The sequence below is a fragment of the Mobula birostris genome, chromosome 13 (genome assembly GCF_030028105.1).
Source record: "Mobula birostris isolate sMobBir1 chromosome 13, sMobBir1.hap1, whole genome shotgun sequence".
In the NCBI taxonomy this organism is placed as follows: domain Eukaryota; kingdom Metazoa; phylum Chordata; class Chondrichthyes; order Myliobatiformes; family Myliobatidae; genus Mobula; species Mobula birostris.
In genome coordinates this window covers 39350624-39370014 of record NC_092382.1, presented here as the reverse complement: position 1 = coordinate 39370014, position 19391 = coordinate 39350624, and the positions used below count along the sequence as shown (strand labels likewise).

At 44.8% G+C, this 19391-nt stretch overlaps 1 protein-coding gene across 1 annotated transcript in view; it reads left to right on the top strand.

The window, feature by feature from the left end:
- Positions 1 to 19116, top strand: part of LOC140207902 (uncharacterized) — a 38488-nt gene extending 19372 nt beyond the window's left edge. The window contains exons 5-7 of the mRNA XM_072276446.1: positions 3213 to 3530; positions 12781 to 12907; positions 16875 to 19116. Of these exons, the coding sequence (XP_072132547.1) occupies positions 3213 to 3530; positions 12781 to 12907; positions 16875 to 16878 (449 nt within the window). The 3' untranslated portion in view covers positions 16879 to 19116. The remainder of the gene's footprint in view (positions 1 to 3212; positions 3531 to 12780; positions 12908 to 16874) is intronic.
- Positions 19117 to 19391: the final 275 nt, after the last annotated feature.

Below are 19391 nucleotides of genomic sequence, written 5' to 3'. Positions count from 1 at the left end.
ATCACCTCTCTCTAATGATTTAATATCATTTCTTACTAATAAAACCACGCCTCCCCCTCTGCCTACCTTCCTATCCTTCCGATACACCATGTATCCTTGGACGTTCAGCTCCCAGAGACATGCATCCTTTAGCTAGGTCCCAGTGATGGCCACAATATCATACTTGCCAATCTGTAGCTGTACAACAAGATCATCCACCTTGTTCCTTATGCTGTGTGCATTTAAGTACAGCACCTTAAGACCAGTATTTGATACTTTTCGCTTTGATTTCACTGCAACTTTATTGCATTGCAACTCATCCCAATGGCTACAAATTTGCCTCATCACCTGCCTGTCTATCCTGACATCTTTACTGCTCACTATCTTAGATTTATTTCTGTTTTCTCCTTCCTCCGCTCTGTCATTCCGGTTCCCATTCCCCTGCCAAATTAGTTTAAACCCTCCCTGACAGCTCTATTAAACTTTCCCGCCAGGATATTGGTCCCCTTCGGGTTCAGGTGTAACCTGTCCTTTTTGAACAAGTCATACTTCCCCCAGAAGACATCCCAAGTATCCAAGAATCTGAAGCCCTGCCCCCTACACCAGTCTCTCAGCCACGCATTCATCTGCCTGATCCGACTATTCTTGCCCTCGCTAGCACATGCACAGGTAGCAATCCCGAGATTACTACCCTGGAGGTCCTGCTTTTCAGTTTCCTTCCTAACTCCTGGAAATCTCTCTTCAGTACCTCCTCCTTTGTCCTATCTATGTCATTGGTACCAACATGTACCAAGACAACTGGCTGCTCACCCTCCCCCTTTAGAATATTCAGGACCCGATCTGAGACATCCCGTATCCTGGCACCTGGGAGGCAACACACCATGCGGGTATCTCTATCAGGCTCACAGAATCTCCTGTCCGTTCCTCTGAGTATGAAATCACCCACGACCATCGCATTTCTCTTCTCCCTCCTTCTCTCCTGCACAACAGCGCTAGGCTCAGTGCCAGAGACCCAGTCACCGTAGGCGTCCCCTGTCAGGTCATCCTCCTCAACAGCATCCAGAACAATATATTTGTTGCTAAGGGGGACAGCCACAGGCGTGCTCTCCAGTATTCGGGCATTTCCCTTCCCTCTCTTGACATTGACCCAGTTTTCTGACTCCTGTAGCCTAGGGATGACTACCTCCCTGTAGCTCCTGTCTAGCACCTCTTCACTTTGCCTGATAAGCAGTAGGTCATCAAGCTGCAGCTCCAGATCCCTAACACGGTCTCTGAGGAGCTGCATCTCGGTGCACCTGGCGCAGATGTGGCCATCAGGGAGGCTGGAGGTCTCCCAGGATTCCCACATCAGACACCCCGAACAAAGCACTAACCCTGCAGGCATGCTATCTAATTCTACAGGAATGAAACAGGAAAATTACGTCTACTCACCCACTTACCTCGCCAAACAGGCCGGGGGGTGGGGGGAGAAAAAAAGAGTTGGTGCTTCGCTCTCGCCTCTTCCCGTTTACCTCCGAAGCCCGTTGAAGCCAAAGCCCTACACTCTGCTCCCACTCACTCCGCTGCCCGCTTCGACAGCTGCCCACTGTACAGGGTGGTCTCCTTTTTAAACTCTCCGCGCGGTCCTGTTGACATCACACGCCTGCGCAGTCTCACCCTTCTTGCACTCGAAGACGTTTTTTTTTAAACCTGCCTTCCTTCAGAATTCAGCTCCCACGACGCTCTGTAGTCCCGATCCAAAAGAGAGCCGTTAGTAGCAACCTGCCTTTTTAAACACTCCGCGCGGTCCTGACTTCACGCGCCTGCGCAGTTTCGCCCTTCTTGCACTCGAAGAAGTCTTTAAAAAAAACTTTAGGTGGGGAACACCGTTATTTTGGCATGAACCTATAGCATGCTCTATAGACATATATGATGCTGCTGTTCTAATAATAATGTTGGAAAATCGAAGTCGGAAATGTAGTTTAAAGTGCACAGGGTTTGGGGAAAATTACACATGAAATCCAGCGTACATTATAACAAGGTTCGGCCAAACATTCATTGAGAGCTGACGCTAATGGATAGTCATTGATCATGTATAAGAACGTTGGGAGAGATTGATAAGGTAGAGAGTGACAATTCTGACTTACACTTCCTTATTCTAAGATCGAAATCTGGACTTGGGAACCGGCCATCAATAAGACTTGTAAGCATGAGAACATGTGGCTCCCCCGGTTCGTTCCTCCCACGAGACGATGAAGGCTAATCTGACCCAAGTCTCATATCCTTGCTCCGATACGTATAGCATCCAAGAAGTCCAAACACTCTTTAGTCTCGGCTGGAAACAGTAAATGAGAGCCCCTAGGCGTCCCCCCTCCCCGACCCCAACCAGCACCATATTCAGAGTTCTCTAAGATAGAGAATGTCAAATGTTCACCACCCGCTTTGAGTAGAAACACGTCCATGATTGCATTTTAATTACATGACGACTCACTCAGAACCTTCCCTCCAGTTCTGGATATCCTCGCCCACCAAATCACACCGATTCAGGATCCTACATGAAACTAATAGATCCTAAGCAAAGACAAAAGTGTAGCAGATTTCACGACACGTGCCGTCAATAATAATCCTGATTCTGATCCTGAGATGAGAAGGTGCTCAAACACCAGAGGTGCAGATGGGTGGTATAATAGGGTAGAACGAATTGTAAGCGGACTCGGCTAACAACATCACCAGTAAAATCAGGGTCTTACATAACAGCGGTACTGTGTGCGTGCGGGCACTCTCGCTTGTGTGTGTGTGTGTGTGTGTGTGTGTGTGTGTGTGTGTGTGTGAGTGTGTGTGTGTGTGTGTGTGTGTGTGCGCGCGAAAACAAATCGGAGTCGCTGGACGGGGCTCTATCCAACGAGCTCTGCCGCATCTGACGACTGAATCAAATGATGTAGCCCAGAGAAGTGCGGTTCTATCTCCGAGTGTAATGGAAGGCAGATGTTGTGCTCTCGATATGGCGCTGCTGCCGTTCCCAGCGCTTGTTCTGTGTTTCTTCATAACTGTTTGTGAGGGCCTCCCGGACGGTTGGTGTTCAGAGAATCAACAGGGCGGTGCGTGGATGCGGGATAGAAGATTAGTTTACAAGAGACGATCTACGTATTGAGCTGGGTATGGTATTTTAAATATCTGTAATTATTGAGCTGCATGCATTTCTCCGGTCTCTGCGCCTTTGTTGCTTTAACCTCATACGATATTCTCATCCTCAGGTGAGTCTCAGCGTTTTACCATCGACGTAGAGCACAGTAAAATATCCGCAACCGTCGGGGGAAATGCATCATTTTCAGTGCAGCCGTCGGGGGAGATGTCAAGTGGAAGCTGGACCTTTAACGAGAAAACGGTCTGTCAGTGGATCGATCAACTCGTGTCTATTGATAATTCTTATACATCGCGAGCTGAGCTATCCACCTCCACCGGGTCGCTGCTGCTAAAGACGGTGAACAAGGCAGACAGTGGAGAGTACCAGGTGAACATGGTTCCAACCAGCGGCCCACAAACCTCAGCGACCGTCACTCTCGAAGTCACTGGTAAGTGAGACGTTGGTTTTGGTCACTCATTTATTGGAGGGCTGTTTTTTTTTTATTTTTTTCTTTGTTTCATCTTTACCTTCCAACTTACTTTGTTACACTATAAGTCACTGAGATGGTTTATCTTTTGTTGAACGGAAAATGTTAGCCAATACATAGGATAACTTTGCCCTGCATTTAGTATGGAATCTTGCCAGTTAGGCATCGGCTGAATCAAAAAAAAATAAGATCTTGGGGGCTTGTGGGTGTGGAACCCGAGGCCGTGTGACCGCAGCCCAGCCTGGCTTTCACATCTAGCATGATTATGCCAGTTTACTTTAAAAATGAACTGCTCTTTGACACAGGACTCATTTCAATTTTTCACTCATTTCCGTTTAGTATTCGAACTGTGTGTGTATGACTGGTTGTGTGTGTTTGTGTGTGTGTGTGTGTGTGTGTGTGTGTGTGTGTGTGTGTGTGTGTGTGTGTGCGTGTGTGTGTGTTTGTGTGAATGGCATTGAGCTAATATCGCTTTGTGTGATCTTGAGGGCAGTTTAACCCCGGAATATCAGCTGAAGAACCCTGTGACGCCCCGGAACACACTGACAATAATGTCACCGCTCTGGAACACTGATAAACTCTTTCAAAGTAGACTTATAATGCAGAAGTTCAGAATCAGAAGAGAATCCCGCGTTGAAATATAAAACGATTAATAGAAAAACAGAGGGTGTGAAAAAATGTGTTTATCGGGGGTGAGAAGAATGTGTTTTGGCACCTGATGAAATTATCAATCTGATCAAATGTCTCGTTTGTATTGGCTCATGTGTTTAACTGGAAAGTTGCTTCTGTTGCTGCTGGCAAGGATGGAGTTCAGGTGAAGGATGCCCATTTGCTTTCAGTGCGAAGCAACTTCCAGCAAATCTATTCAACCACGCTAATTGCCCTAAAATATTCTCATGATGCCGCCAGTGCTGTGTAATCTGACCTTTCAGATTCTGCTCAACCATCTCAAATAACCACAGAGGAAATTGTTGCATTTTACTCTGGTGACGAAAAGGACAAATAATGCGTTATGACATAACTCTGAATTTAAAAAGAGAAATTATCAGAAACATCGGCAAGCTAGGCAGACATCATGGAGAGATAAATTTAATGCAACAGGCGCTCAGATGGATGACATTTCCTTGGATCCCGTTCTGAGAGATCAGTGATGTTCTCAGCAAACCATGGGTTCCGTTCTGCTTTGCATGTGTGCTACCAGATTCTCACGAACGGGAAAATGTACGCCCTGTTTACCCAATTTCCCCCTGGGATCAATATGACTATGACTATGTCTATGACTATGACTGTTGCAACTTGACCACATCACTGCATCATCAACTGATCGAGGTAGATTTCATCTAAAGTCTCCTGTGTGACCTAGCAACTATTAAGTCTTTAGTTTATGTTAAGAATTGAATGTAGACAACACTATACTTTGACAGATCTACAGGATAGCTTTTGGGTTGTTAAAGTAAATATTTGCATGCTTTCAGTACACGTTCAGGGTCACTGTTTCAACACGTGTGGAAACACAACGATACCAGTGTTGGTTACCAATACACACTCACCTTCAAATGCTGTCCACACATTTCATTGTTGCTTTCGAGCTAGAATTTGGTTATTGAGTGAGGAGCTTCACACTGTTCAATATTGTGAGCAATGCTTGTCGTAACAAAGTAAGACTTTTAAGCCAGTTTCACTTTCTAACAGCAAAGAAATATACTATAGATTCAAAGAGTCATACAACATGGAAACTCGCCATATGTACTCCACCTCGGACATTGGGACTTTTAATTTGTGTGTGTTTCATTGCGATGTCCTCTCAGTATTTTAAGCTATTGTGACTACACGCCCAAAGGCATCATACATTCCCCACCCTCCTCAGTCCTGGAATTTTTCCTGTGAAGAGTCATCCTTATGTTTTTTTTTTCTTTTCCAGTGTGCAGTCCAACTATTACTCTGAGCTGAAAAAAGGCTGAAAATTTGCATCACTTTAAATTGACATTATACAGTATAAAGGACAATTTGAGATGCGCGGTAACAAAGGCTATGTGCGCGGGAATATTTCAGCTACTGCCTGGACGCGCATCTGCACAGCTCAGAGGGAACCCTAGTTGTTAACCTCCTCGGGATCCTCTCCAAACGAGAGATACAATTTCTCACAAGTGGAACACAAAACTGCTCACAGTACTCTAAGTGCTGTCTGACCAATACCAAAACCTCTGCGTTATATCAAATCAAATTTCTAACACATATTCCACTTCAATCGACCTCGTAGACTCCTAAGCAATTTTAATTTAGAATTTACGCACTGGGCCTTTCAGTCTACTATGGTAATCAAGGACAGAGAAATAATGGATGGTAACATAAAGTCGTGACCGCAGGGGATTTTAATTTCCCACATATCGATTGGGATTCCCATACTGTTAAAGGTCTAGACGGGTTAGAGTTTCTAAAATGTGTTCAGTAAAGTTTTCTAAATTAATATATAGAGGTGCCAACTAGAGTGGATGCAATATTAGATCTCCTATTCGGAAACGAGTTAGGACAGGTGACGGAAGTGTGTGTATGGGGAGCACTTTGGTTCCAGTGATCATAACACCATTAGTTTCAACTTGATAATGGAAAGGATAGATCTGGTCCTCGGGTTGGGGTTCTAAACTGGAAAAAGGCCAAATTTGAAGAAATGAGAAAGGATCTAAAAACCGTGGATTGGCACAGGTTGTTTTCTGGCAAGAATGTGATTGGTAACTGGGAGACCTTCAAAGGTGAAATTTTGAGAGTGCAGAGTGTGCATGTTCCTGTCAGGATTAAAGGCAAAGTGAATAGGAATAAAGAACGTTGGTTCTCAAGGGATATTGGAACTCTGATAAAGAGGAAGAGGGAGATATATGACATGTATCGGAAGCAGGGGGCAAATAAGGTGCTTGAGGAGTATAACAATGCAGAAAGATACTTAAGAAAGAAATCAGGAGGGCTAAAAGAAGACATGAGATTGCTTGAGGCAAATCAGAGTGGATAAATCCCCAGGACCTGACAGGGTATACTCTCGGACCTTGAAGAAGACTAGTGTTGAAATTGCAGGGGCCCTGGCAGATATATTTAAAATGCCAGTATCTACGGGTGAGGTGCTGGAGGATTGGAGAGTGGCTCATGTGGTTCCGTTATTTAAAAAAAGGCTCTAAAAGTAATCCAGGAAATTATAGGCCAGTAAGTTTGTCGTCGGTAGTAGGTAAATTATTGGAAGGAGTACTGAGAGGTAGGATCTAAAAGTATTTGGATAGACAGGGACTTATTAGGGAAAGCCACATGGCTTTGTGCGTGGTAGGTCATACTTAACCAATCTATTAGATTTATTCGAGGAAGTTACCAGGAAAGTGGATGAAGCGAAGGCAGTGGATATTGTCTACATGGACTTCAGTAAGGCCTTTGACCAGGTCCAGCAAGGGAGTTTAGTTAGGAAGATTCAGTCGCTAGGTATACATGGAGAGGTAGTAAATTGGATTAGACATTGGCTCAATGGAAGAAGCCAGAGAGTGGTGGTAGAGAATTGCTTCTCCCAGTGGAGGCCTGTGACTAGTGGTGTGCCACAGGGATCAGTGCTGGGTCCATTGTTATTTGTCATCTATATCAATGATCTGGATGACAATATGGTAAATTGGATCAGCAAATTTGCTGATGATACAAAGGTTGGAGGTGTAGTGGACAGTGAGGAATTTACCTTGCAGAGGCATTTGGACCAGCTGGAAAAATGGGCTGAAAAATGGCAGATGGCGTTTAATGCAGACAAGTGTGAGGTATTGCACTTTGGAAGGACAAACCAAGGAACAGCATAAATGGTAGGGCACTGAGGAGTGCAGGGGAACAGAGGGATCTGGGAATCCAATTAAAACATTCCTTAAAAGTGGCGTCACAGGTAGGTAGGGTCGTAAAGAGAGCCTTTGGCACATTGGCATTTATAAATCAAAGTATTGAGTATAAGAATTGGAATGTTCTGGTGAGGTTGTATAAGGCATTGGTGAGAGCTGATTTGGAGATTTGTGTACAGTTTTGGTCACCAACTTACAGGAAGGATTTTAATAAGGTTGAAAGAGTGCAGAGAAGGTTTACAAGGATGCTGCCAGGACTTGAGAAACTCAGTTACAGAGAAAGGTTGAATAGGTTACGACTTTATTCCCTGGAGCGTAGAAGAATGAGTGGAGATTTCATCGAGGTATATAAAATGATGATGGGTAGAGATAGAGTGAATTGAAAAAGGCTTTTTCCACTGAGGCGAGGGGTGAAAAAATCTGAGGGGATGGATTAAGGGTGAAGGGGGAAAAGTTTATAGGGAACATTGGGGGTGGGGGCTTCTTCACACAGAGAGTGGTGGGAGTGTGGAATGAGCTGCCAGATGAAGTGGTAAATGAGGGGTCACTTTTAACATTTAAGAAAAACTTACACAGGTACACGGATAAGATGTGTTTGGGGGATATGGTCCAGGTGCAGATCAGTGGGGCTAGTCAGAAAACTTGTTCGGCACAGCCAAGAAGGGCCAAGAGATCTGTTTCTGTGCTGTAATGTTCTATGGTTCTATGGTTAATTAGCAGCCAATTTGCCGTAATTGTTCATTTAAGTCTACAGGGAATAATTTTCCAGGTCGTGTTTGCCAGAGCTCTGGTAACTGAGGAGCAGGTAGAACTGCTCAGTTAAAATAATGGAGAGCTGTGTCTGCTCATCTGCGGCAGTAACCGAGGGGCATACTGAGCCCATGCTTGTAAGCAGGATGGTTCAGATCCAGTCTTCACAATGCAACATCATTTGACATCATGACGTATTGTGGAGTGAAGCTCCCGAAGTTCTGAGAAGTAGAAATGTTTCTCACAACACAGAGCCCTGAGCAGTACGAATGTAACTTCACGAAGTTGAGGAAGCAAACCCTTCGGTAATAAAATACAGCCACTGGATAAACTAAACGACCTAACCTTGTAGTTCTTGCAGAGCTTCAAAGAACACAACGTTCAGGTGTATAGTCAGAAAGCGCCGGAAACACTCCGAAGGTCATGCAGCGTCTGTGAAAGGAAAAACAGCGGTTGGCAACCTAATGTAGGACGGAGAGCCGAAAGAACAATAACGGCACACTCAAATGTGAAATGAACTATCACTGGATAGGGACAGTATTCCTCAAACAATTCCACAGAGAATTTTAGACTTGAATCGTTTCTTGCTACACTGAGGCTACCTGACTGCTGGAGTGTTTACTGCGATTCCTGTTTTTTTATTATTATTATTATTTAATATTTCCTGCGTCTCCAAAGTTTCTATTCTCTTTTGCTTAAAATTCTGTTAAATCCAAATCAACGGGAGAATGAAACTAAATATTCAGTTAACCCGCCCTGATAGACGGAGGACCAGTGATGTGCACTCCCAGCGATATAGCAGCCAGCATAATCGAAACCCCACCCACAATGGACATTTTCTCTTCTCTCTTCTCTCTTCCCCTATCCCTCCCCTCGGACAAACAATACAAAGCGTGAGAGCACGTACCAACAGGCATAAGGTCATAAGATGGAATCTTGCCTTTGCAATCTCCCTTAGCGTTTGACGGTGATGACCTTTTGTGGTAGCTCTTACGCTTTATTCTTCATTGTTTCTCTTTTACCTTATTCTAGCCCAATGTACTGTCTATTGATTTGATCTGTGGAAACAGTATGCAAGAAAAGACATATACCATGATACAATGTGACAATAGTAAAGTGTACCATTCTGCAGGACAGGACTCATTACAAGCAGGCCTAGTCAATGGGAAGGGGATTGAGATGTTCACACGACCGGAAGAAAGCATGGACACAAAGGGTTGAGTGGCCCACTTGTATTGGTAAAACGTGGTCTGGAATTTCAAGAACCTCCGAATGATTGTGCCCAGTCGTGTTTCATTATTATTTTTTTTTTCTTTTGGCATTACTTTGCTTCAAGCAAGAATTAGAAGAGTGATTTTAATATTGCATTGTACTGTGACTAAATCCTTCTCTCTACATGAAACCAGGAATAACAGAATCGGTATCAGAACTAGGTTTAATATAATTGGTATATGTCATGCAATATGCGGTTTTGTGGCAGTACATTGCAATGCAACATTCGAACAATAATTTAAAATTACAATATGTATATTGAAAAATAAATAATTAGTATAAAACAAGTGGGAAATAGTGAGTAGGTACCATTGTACAATCAGCAATCGGACCAAGAAGCTGGTCCTGAAACGCTGACTGTGTGTCTTCAACCTTCCGTACCTCCTCCATAACGAGAAGTTGACTTGGTCTTGATGATGGGGGATCCTAACGATGGGTGCTGCCTTAAAGTATCAAATTTCTGTGGTGTCCTCGATGACGGGGAGGCTAGTGCCCATGATGGAACAGGCTGAGTTTACAACCGTCAACAGCTTTTTCCGATCCTGTGCAGTGGCCCCTCCTCTTCAATGCCAAGCAGGGTGCTCGTTATTGCTCCAGACACTAATTCGCAGCTAGAATATGTGACAGACGTCAGCTTACGTCTTGCATATCAGACTTGAGGTTGAAGTTGATAGCGCTCAAAAACGATAACAGTATATTTCAATATTTCCTGCAATTTCAGCCGAATTCTATTTGAAATAACCTTCTTGAAATGGGTGTCTTTTGACATTGCAAATCAAATAAGCCCTGCGCTTTGCTGCTACTGTTTATCAATTGACTCAAACCACCAGCAATATCAACTTCTCAAGTGGCCATTTGACCGTCAAATTATGCAGCAACTTGTCATAACAAAGGCAGGAATGTAGTCATTCAAAGCGGAGCTCGGCTCGTAAATGTATGTGATGGATTGACGGTGGAATTGATCAATTAGAGTTACAGTGTCAGAGAGCAAAACAGCACAAACACAATCTCTTCACTCCAAGCTGACCACAGTGCCCATCCAGCTCGTTCCTGTTTCATGTGTTCAGCCCGTGCACCTCCAAACACATCCTTAATCCAGGTGTTTCTTAAATGATACGATTGTACTTCCCTTAGTCATTTCTTCTGGCAGCTGGTTCTATGTACTCACTACCCTGTGTCTAGTGTTTTTCACATCATTCTCCTCTTACCCTAGACACCTGTCCCTTGTTGTGGACTACCTGAACCTCGGTAAAAAGACCTTTACCACGCACATTTTCTGTGACGTTCGGAACCTTCAACACCATTACCTCCAACCCGGGTCTTCGTGTCCTGCCAACATCCTTGTATTTATTTCTGGAGTACTCCTTCCAGATTAACTACGTCGTACTAGCAGAGGGTGACCATATGAAACGTCTTTCCTCCTGTTACCTGTGTTTCTATGCAATCCACTGTGCAGAAATCCACACTAGTTGGGAGTGGGGGGTGGACATTGTGTGGAAGATATTGACTTTATTCGGTCCGCACGTGTGAATGAGAGGACAATTAATTCGCAACACAAGTAGAAAGGCACACATTATCCTTGCCTTCATCGGTCAGGGTGTTCAGTTTAAAGGTTGGGAAGTAATGATGCAGTGTTCAGAACTTTGGACGAGTCGCATCAGGAGTACTCTGTGCAGTCTGGTCACCCCATTTCCTGAAGTAAATAGAGGTTTTTGATTGAATGCTGAAAATGTTCAGCTGAATGCTGCCTGGCAGAGAGGTTGGACAAAGCTGGACTGTTTTCTATGGAGCATTGGTGACTGAGAGGAGACCTGACAGAAGTTGTATAAAGTTATGAACAAAGTGGATAGAGACGTTTTACTACTGCGGAAATGTCACTCTGGAGACGAGGGTTTTATGAACCGAAGCAGGAAATTTAAACAAGATGAGCATAACAAGTTTTATTTTTGCACTGACAGCTGCATGTCTGGAAAGGCTCCCATGGAGGTGAGAGGGATTCAGGGTACGGACGTTTAGGAGGGACTCAAACACACACAGGAGCAGACGTGGAATGGATGATATGGAAGCTGTGCAGGCCAAGGTGCATTTTAAAGTGGCACCGTGGCCGGCAGCCATATCAAGGGCCAAATGCCTTGTTTGTATGATATACTGGTTCCTATTCTGTGATCCATTACCAGTAGAGAACAGTTCAGACTCACAATTTCATTGACAACTGTTCTTTTTTGTAAATGTTTTAAGCCTTTTTCCATTGTGAACAATCTCCAATCCACCAAAACTGTTCGCTCCATTGAGCAATGTCTTCCAATAACCTACTGTAGAAAGTTGTCTCTGCATCACTCGTGTGTTCTGCAATGAACACGTAAGTTGCTTAAAACAAGGTAATCGAGTGAGTTTATTGTCTAATCCCTTCCATAAACTTTATTGGTTAATTCAAACACTAAACAGACCGGGTATATGTGTAAAATCATGTGAGCACACAGATAAATTGGTCACAGATTTTTTTTTTTTCACGCGAGTTGGGGCATAATTAATTGCAGGGCATTCGCTAAAGGTGAGAGAGAAGAAATCTAACAGGAACCTCAAGGGCAACATTACCACCAAGAGGGTGATCGATATATGGCGCAACTGACAGGGAAAGAGTCTGAGATAGGGGCAGTAACGATAATTAAAGGTATGATGATAGAAAGGTAAAGATTTAGAGATATATGAGCCAAAGGTGGCAACTGGGACTACCTTAATTTGGAATCTGAGTCAGTGTAGACCGGTCACAGTAAGGCCATGTGTCCACGCTGGAAATCTTTATTCCTCTGTGTCCAGTAAGATTTTGAGTATGCATTTTAAACTGTAATAAAACAAAACCCCGGTTTGCAAGGTTAATCAAAGGAGAATGGACTTTGACTGTGTTTTTCTCCACTGTATTACCCTAATCGCATAAGACCCTAAGACATAGGAGCTGAATTAAGCGATTCGGCCCAGATTCTGCTCCGCAATTCCACCATGGCTGATCTGTTCTCCCTTCAACTCCATCCACCTGCCTTCTCCCCATAACCTATAATTTTCTGACTAATCTAAAACCTGCCAACTTCTGCTTTAACTATACTCAGTGACTTGGCCTCCACATGCAGCTGCGGCAACAAATTCCACAGATTTACCACCCTCTGGCTGAAATTCCGCCTCATCCCTGTTCCAATGGACATCACTCTAATCTCAGGCTTTGTCCACTAAATCTAGACTGGCCCACTATAGGAAGCATCCTGTCCACATCCACTCTATCTCGGCCTTTCAATTCTTCAAAGGTTTTCAATGGTATCTCATTATCTCTTCGTTTTCATTTCTAGAACAAGTTGTACCACCTCCAAGCGGGTTGTCACGTGGAGCAATAGCCGGGATTGTGATTGGAGTCGTTGCTGGAGTGGCGCTGGCGAGTGGTTTAGTTTTCTGGATCATCAAGACAATGACAAGCAGGTACATAAATTTCATTCAAACCTGCCCTGCATTTTGGTAATACTCTCCGATGCATGATGTCCAAGTGTAACCAGAGATTACGAAATTTAACACGTCGTTCTGTGTATCATTCCAGCTATAACCTCACTCACATTTTGTCTGTCAGTTATTCAACGTTCATTGAAATCTGCTCCTTTTTATTGTACAGGGATCTAATTAATTCTGTGAAGGGGTCAGGGTGGGCTGATAGTGACTTTCAGTGCTTTGTTACGAATAACTTAATTTCCCGCTTTCTGCTACACGTGCGTGTTCTTCAGATCCCTTCGGGATATTCAGTGTCAAATTCGTGCCACTGGACACATGCCATCTATATTAAGGAGAACTCATTACTCGAAAATATATAGTTTTAATATAGATGCCATGTATGCAATGGCAAGTCATCACCTCGGTGAACTACTGCAGTCTGTGTGGTAATTTTCCCCCTAGAAAACCCTGAGTGACTATAAATCACCACGTGACACAGTGTCTAGAACCGCCGGCCGGTAGTTCCAGTGGCGTGGGTTTCAACCAGACCTCAAGTGTTATCTGCCTGTTGAATTTGCTCTAGATTTTACCACGTGAGGTTACCCTTACATCCCAACAAGATGCAGATTGGTTCATTCACTTCTAATTAGTCATGAGGTGGAGTCATTGGGGATTAATGAGAATACCAAAAATTAGAGGCAGGACTCGTTTAATCGGCCCCTCTAACGTGTTCCACAATCCAATGCCATCTGTCCACATCTCCCATTCTGCCCAAATTCCTCTTTGCCTTTAACCTTCCATGCAACCTACCCCAACAATGACCTGTCCTCCACCTCACAGCAGGACTGCGAAATCCAGAGATCCTCCAACCTCTGCCAGAAGCACCCACCTCTCAGAGTAATAAACAACCGCGGTTCCTGTCAACCCCCCACCCACCAATCCTGTGCTACTGACCCCACGATCAAGACTTTCCCGAGGTGTAAAACATAACCACATCCGTCCTGTCCTCTACCCTCGGGAACCGCTATGTTTCAGTAAGGATACCCCCAATCCTCTATCAGCCCGAGCAACATGCACACAAATTAGAACACAGAACATTGCAGCACAGGAACAGACCTTCTGTCCCACAGCACTGTGCCAAACTAATTATATTAGTAACCAAACCCAACCAAATGATTCCATTCTGCCTACGAAATGTAGACTTCCAATTTTCTGTTCATTCATATCCCTATCTAAGAGCCTTTTGAACAACACCATCGCATATCACTCCATCACCACCCAAGACAGCCACTACTTTTTGTGTCCAAAACGTTCCCACATTTAATTTGAATGTATCCCTCCCACTTTAAGTGCATTCCTTCCGGTTTTAGACATTGCAATGCAAGGAAAATAATACTATACCCCTAGCTAAGCCTCTCATGATGAGTCACTCCACGTATCAGAACAACGAATCTCCCTTCGACTGCCTCCAGTTCCAGTCTCTCCTTAAACAAATGAACCCAATCCATGCCCGTCAGTCCCGGTGTGGCCTTGCCAACATATCGGCTGTGTATCCATATCTACTTCTTCCTAAACTCCAACCATCTGCCAATGACAAGGATTTGGACAAATGGGTGCTTAGTGATGGGCACAGTCGTGGGGTCGAATGGTCTATTTTTGCCCGCTCCATGAACCTTCACCAAGGGTTATTCCATTCACCTTTGGTGGCCCGGCTACCGATCACGAATAAGCTTCCTACCCCTTCCCCCACGCACACACACGGAGGACCACGTCCTGAGAACTCATTTACTGCTCTCCAGAGATCCGCTACTATGGGCAAGACATGGGCCCCGCCGCTTGCAGCCATCTCAGCCACTGTAACGAGTCATCTGAAGGAGCTCATGAAACAGTGGGGCATTCGCTGGCAGTGCGGTGGTAACAGAATTCTAAATATAAAAATTTATTGCTGCCATCCCCAGCATTTACTAATGAGGCTGCTAACCAGTAACCGCCGACACATCATAAACAGTAAATACATGGCGCGATTAGTTGGAACTCAGGAGAGTTTTGCCACAACTGTACTCTTGACACCCATGGCAACCAGAGTCCAGACATCTCAGCATCCTGTTCTTGAGGTTACCTTAGTACAACGAGAACTCTCTTGTTGGAAACCGTTACAATGCCCTCTGAGGTCGCCCACTCTTGGTTTCAGTGACTTCACTGTGTTCCTTCCCCATTCACCACTGAGCCGAAAGTTTTATAGCAAAGTTATCTTTCCAAGTGCATGAAGATAAGATACAGGAGTAGAATTAGGCCACTTGGCCCATGGAGTCTGCTCCGCCATTTCAGCATGGCTGATTCAGTTTTGCTCCATGCCCCAATCTCCTGCCTTCTTCTATCCCTCCTGCCATGACCAATCAAGAACCTATCAACATCTGTCGTAAATATGTGTCAAGACTAGGCCGCCACAGACCCCTGTTGCAACAAATTCAACAGATTCACCACTCTCTGGCTAAAGAATTTCCTCCTCATCTCCATTCTAAATGGACGCCACCCTATTCTGAGGTTGTGTCCTCTGGCCCTCGGCTCGCCTAGCATAGGAAACATTCTCTCTACATCCAATTGATCAAAACATTTCACCATTCGACGGATTTAAATGAAATCACCCGTCATTATTCTTAATTCTACTGATACAGGCCTAGACCCATCTGAAGCTTTTACGAAAAACCGTTCAGCCTGATGATGTTTCAAGATGTGAGGTTACAGATACTCTGCAGACAGGCACAGGCAGCAGTTGATGTCGAAATGAACCCAGTCAAGAGTTCTGACACTGTAGATGCTAGACGCCAGGACAACAGATAGTCTGCAGAAGGTACTCAGATGGGTGGAGCCGAGCAGCATATGCTGGGGGAAAGGAATTGTCCACAGTACCTCAATGTCCCCCACTTGTCCTAGAAATGCAGCTCGACCTATTGAGTTCGTCTGGCAGACTGTATTCTTCCAGTTGGTTCGATGATGATTTCACAATCGGACTGCCATATCCTTCCAGTGTTAATGGCGTGTGGGGAAAAGTATGGAACTAATGGCCAAATTGAATACTGGGCGGCAGTCTTCTGTTTCTGTGAGTATCAGTGCGTGTGACAGAGTGTGAGAGAGTCTGTAGGTAAGTGTTTGTCGGTGTGGGTGGGCATCTGTCAGTTTCAGTATCTGTGAGTGTGCGAGAGTGTCTGTATGTGTTTGTATGTCAGTGTGTGTGAATAAGTGTGCAATTGTGTGTATCTGTGTATATCAAAGTGTCTCAGAATCTGTGTGTACCACTGTATGACTGAGATTGTATGAGAGACAGAGTCTGTGTGTGTGTGTGTGTGTGTGTGTGTGTGTGTGTGTGTGTGTGTGTGTTTGTGTGTCGGGGGCTGGTGTTGGAGCTGTGTATGTGTGTGTGTGCAATATTGGCTGCTCAGCTCTATCCAGGCTTCTCTGTTTTACCCAGCGTTATGTTTGCCGAAGGGAACATACCCCATGTGCAGACAAGAGACATACCATTGGCTTGTGGCAGAGAAGTGGTTACTCGGAAGTAAGTGTAAGTATATGTCTGTGGGAAATCCCCTCAGGAAAGTGGATAATAGGAGTAAGGTGCGGAGGAGTGGACCCAGCGAGAGGTGACAAAGAGGTCAGTGGAATTGAAAGGTCATAGTGGAAGGGAGGAAGTTGGGGTGAGAGGTAAATTTATTCACATGAAGGAGAAATCGATATTCATGCACTCAAGTTGAAGGTACTCAGACGGAATATAAGGTGCTGATCCTGGACCCTGAGAGTGGCCTCATGTTGGCCCAAGAGAAGGCAATGGGTTGAGAGTCGGAATGGTAATGAGAATCAAAATTAAAATGTTTGGACACAGGGAAATTCAGCTTATCGTGGATGATTCAGAAGTTTATTTATTATAAAATATGTATCATATGCAACTCTGATTTTTTTTCTTCTCCAGATAACCACGAAACAAAGGATGCAGTTGAAAACCGTTCAGAAAAAAAACATCACACTCCCCTCCCTCTACGAAAATGAATGACATCCCGATCATCAACTGCTATAACGCATCTCCCCAACCCCCCAAAAACCCTGCCGACACAAATGCGAAGGAACTGGATTTACCAATGTAGAGGAGGGCTCATCGAGAGCACTGGATATAACAGACCACCCCAAAGGATTTGGCGGTCAATTGTTGCCTCATCTGCAAGGACCTTTTCGACAATGGGGAGGGTTCGGCCAACGGTCCCCTTCGCTGTGACAACACCGAACTCAATATCAACTGCACTCTGGGCAAAGGTTAATGCCCTGTCAGCCATCAGCTATCTGGATGATTCACTGACTTTAAAGGGAAGGGCCAGCTATGGTACATAATTTCAGTGTTAGTTTACCAAGAAACAAAGACTACATGGACAACAACCTTTCTGATGACTAATATGTCTCAGCTTTCGCTGTGAAACACCCTTCATCTTATTAGAGAGAGCGAGAGCCTCTGATGTGCAGAATTGTCAGATGAATCAGTAGTCTTTGGGGTACTGCAAGTCCGTATCTTTATTGCACGCTTGCATGCTCGCTGGATGGTGCTGATGCATTTTTTTGCCCGTGAGGGTGAGGGTGTGTCGTTGCTTTGCTGCTGCTTGTGCGTTGCGGGTGGTTATTATCTGGGGGTCTTTGGTGTACCAACGTTTTGAATGACATCCATTCTTTTGGACACTTCTCTGTTTACGTGGATGTCTGCGAAGAAAAATAATTTCAGGACGTATATTTTATACATTTACCTAACACTATATACGCCCATTGAATCAATTAGATCTATTGAATACACAATGTGTGGAACCCGCTGGCAATTCTCGTCGAGACAAACACCAAGCATTTTTCTCCACCAACAACAAGGTACAGTTTGGCATATTGCAGGGAACTTTGCATCAGAAAACATTGGATTCAGTGATGAAACCTGTGATTAATTTCGTTGTCCCACGGAAATCATAAGAAACATCCATCAAGGTGTTTTTAAATATGAGCGCTGTCCCACAAGTAACATCACACTAGCGCCCCCACGCGTCTGTCATCACACATGGGTTCCCTTCACCAACATCAGCCGACACGTGCGCGGCGCATTACGTCACAGAACGCTACTCAGCTCGAGCTTGGTTCTTCTTAACGGCTGAGCAACTATCAAGTGACAGCTCCTCCCCCCCCCCCACCCACCGCCACTCCCGACTGTCAACAGAGTGTTTACGGGCTGGGTTATTCTCATTGATGCGAAGATATGTCAATTACTGGTTACTCCCAATAGCAGCCGCGCCAGCCGGGAGGGCGTTACGCCCGGTGATCCCATCAGCAGTTCCTCCCCCATACTCCCGGTCAAAGCGGAACAAATTTCAAAGTAAATGCACTGATTTTCGATTTTTTTCTATTTCCTTCCGAGGGATGTTGAGGGAGGAGAAGGGGTGAGAGACGTTCGTGAAGCGGTCTCCTGCGGCCGAATCTGATGCATCATTGGGAAGTAGAAGGAGGCCGCTCGGCCCATTGGCTGGGTGCCGCCTTCCCGGGAGGGTTCCTGACAGAAGGGGGGGGGGGAGGGGGATTTTATTAAAAGAATAAAGTGGTGCGGTTCGGTGAGGTGGACAGCGGGGACCTCATCTGTAGAAATGACCGATCCCACGGTAATGGTGAGCAGAGGGATTCACCACACTGGTAGGCAAACACCAGCAGAATTTTGATCGCAAGTAGGGCTAATGGTCTGTGGAAAGTGTGTAAAGGAGTGGCTTTGCGGGTCGATGGAACGGCCCGGGGTCTTATTGAATGACAGAACGCGCTGAAGTGGCCGAATGGACTGCTCCTGTACCTGTTGTCTGTGTGTTTAAAGAGAAGGAATAGTCAGACCCTTTCTGGGTCTGCAGGATGTCCCAGTATTGTTGTAGGAACCGGGGCTTGGAGCCCTGTTGTTCCCAAATTGTGTCAACAATTTGGCCGAGGGGCCGAAATCAACATTTCCAAGTCTATTGTTATATATATAATATGTAATTCTATATTGGTAATGACAGAGAATTGTATAATTTATGTTCTTTGTCTGATCTGAATGTACTTGCCCGCGATGCTGACGCTACTTGGTGTTTCTCAGCACCTGTACTTGTGCACTTGGCAATAAATTCAACCTGGTGTTTCTCAGCACCTGTACCTGTGCACCTGGCAATAAATTCAACAGGACTAGAAAAAAAAAAAAAACTCAGTGAGATTTGAGTTGTGACGGTCATCTTGGCATCCTGGTAGGTCAAATGTAAAGAGCGGGTACACTGTTAAATGCAAGACCCTTAAGAGTGTTGATGGACAGAGGCATCTTGGAGTCCAAGTTCATCGCTCCCTGAATGTGGCTGCAACGACTGATAGGGCGGCTAAGAAGACAAATGGAATGCTTGTATTTATTAGTCGAGGCAGAACATTAACACAGTGCAACAAAGCATTATGGTCACAGAGA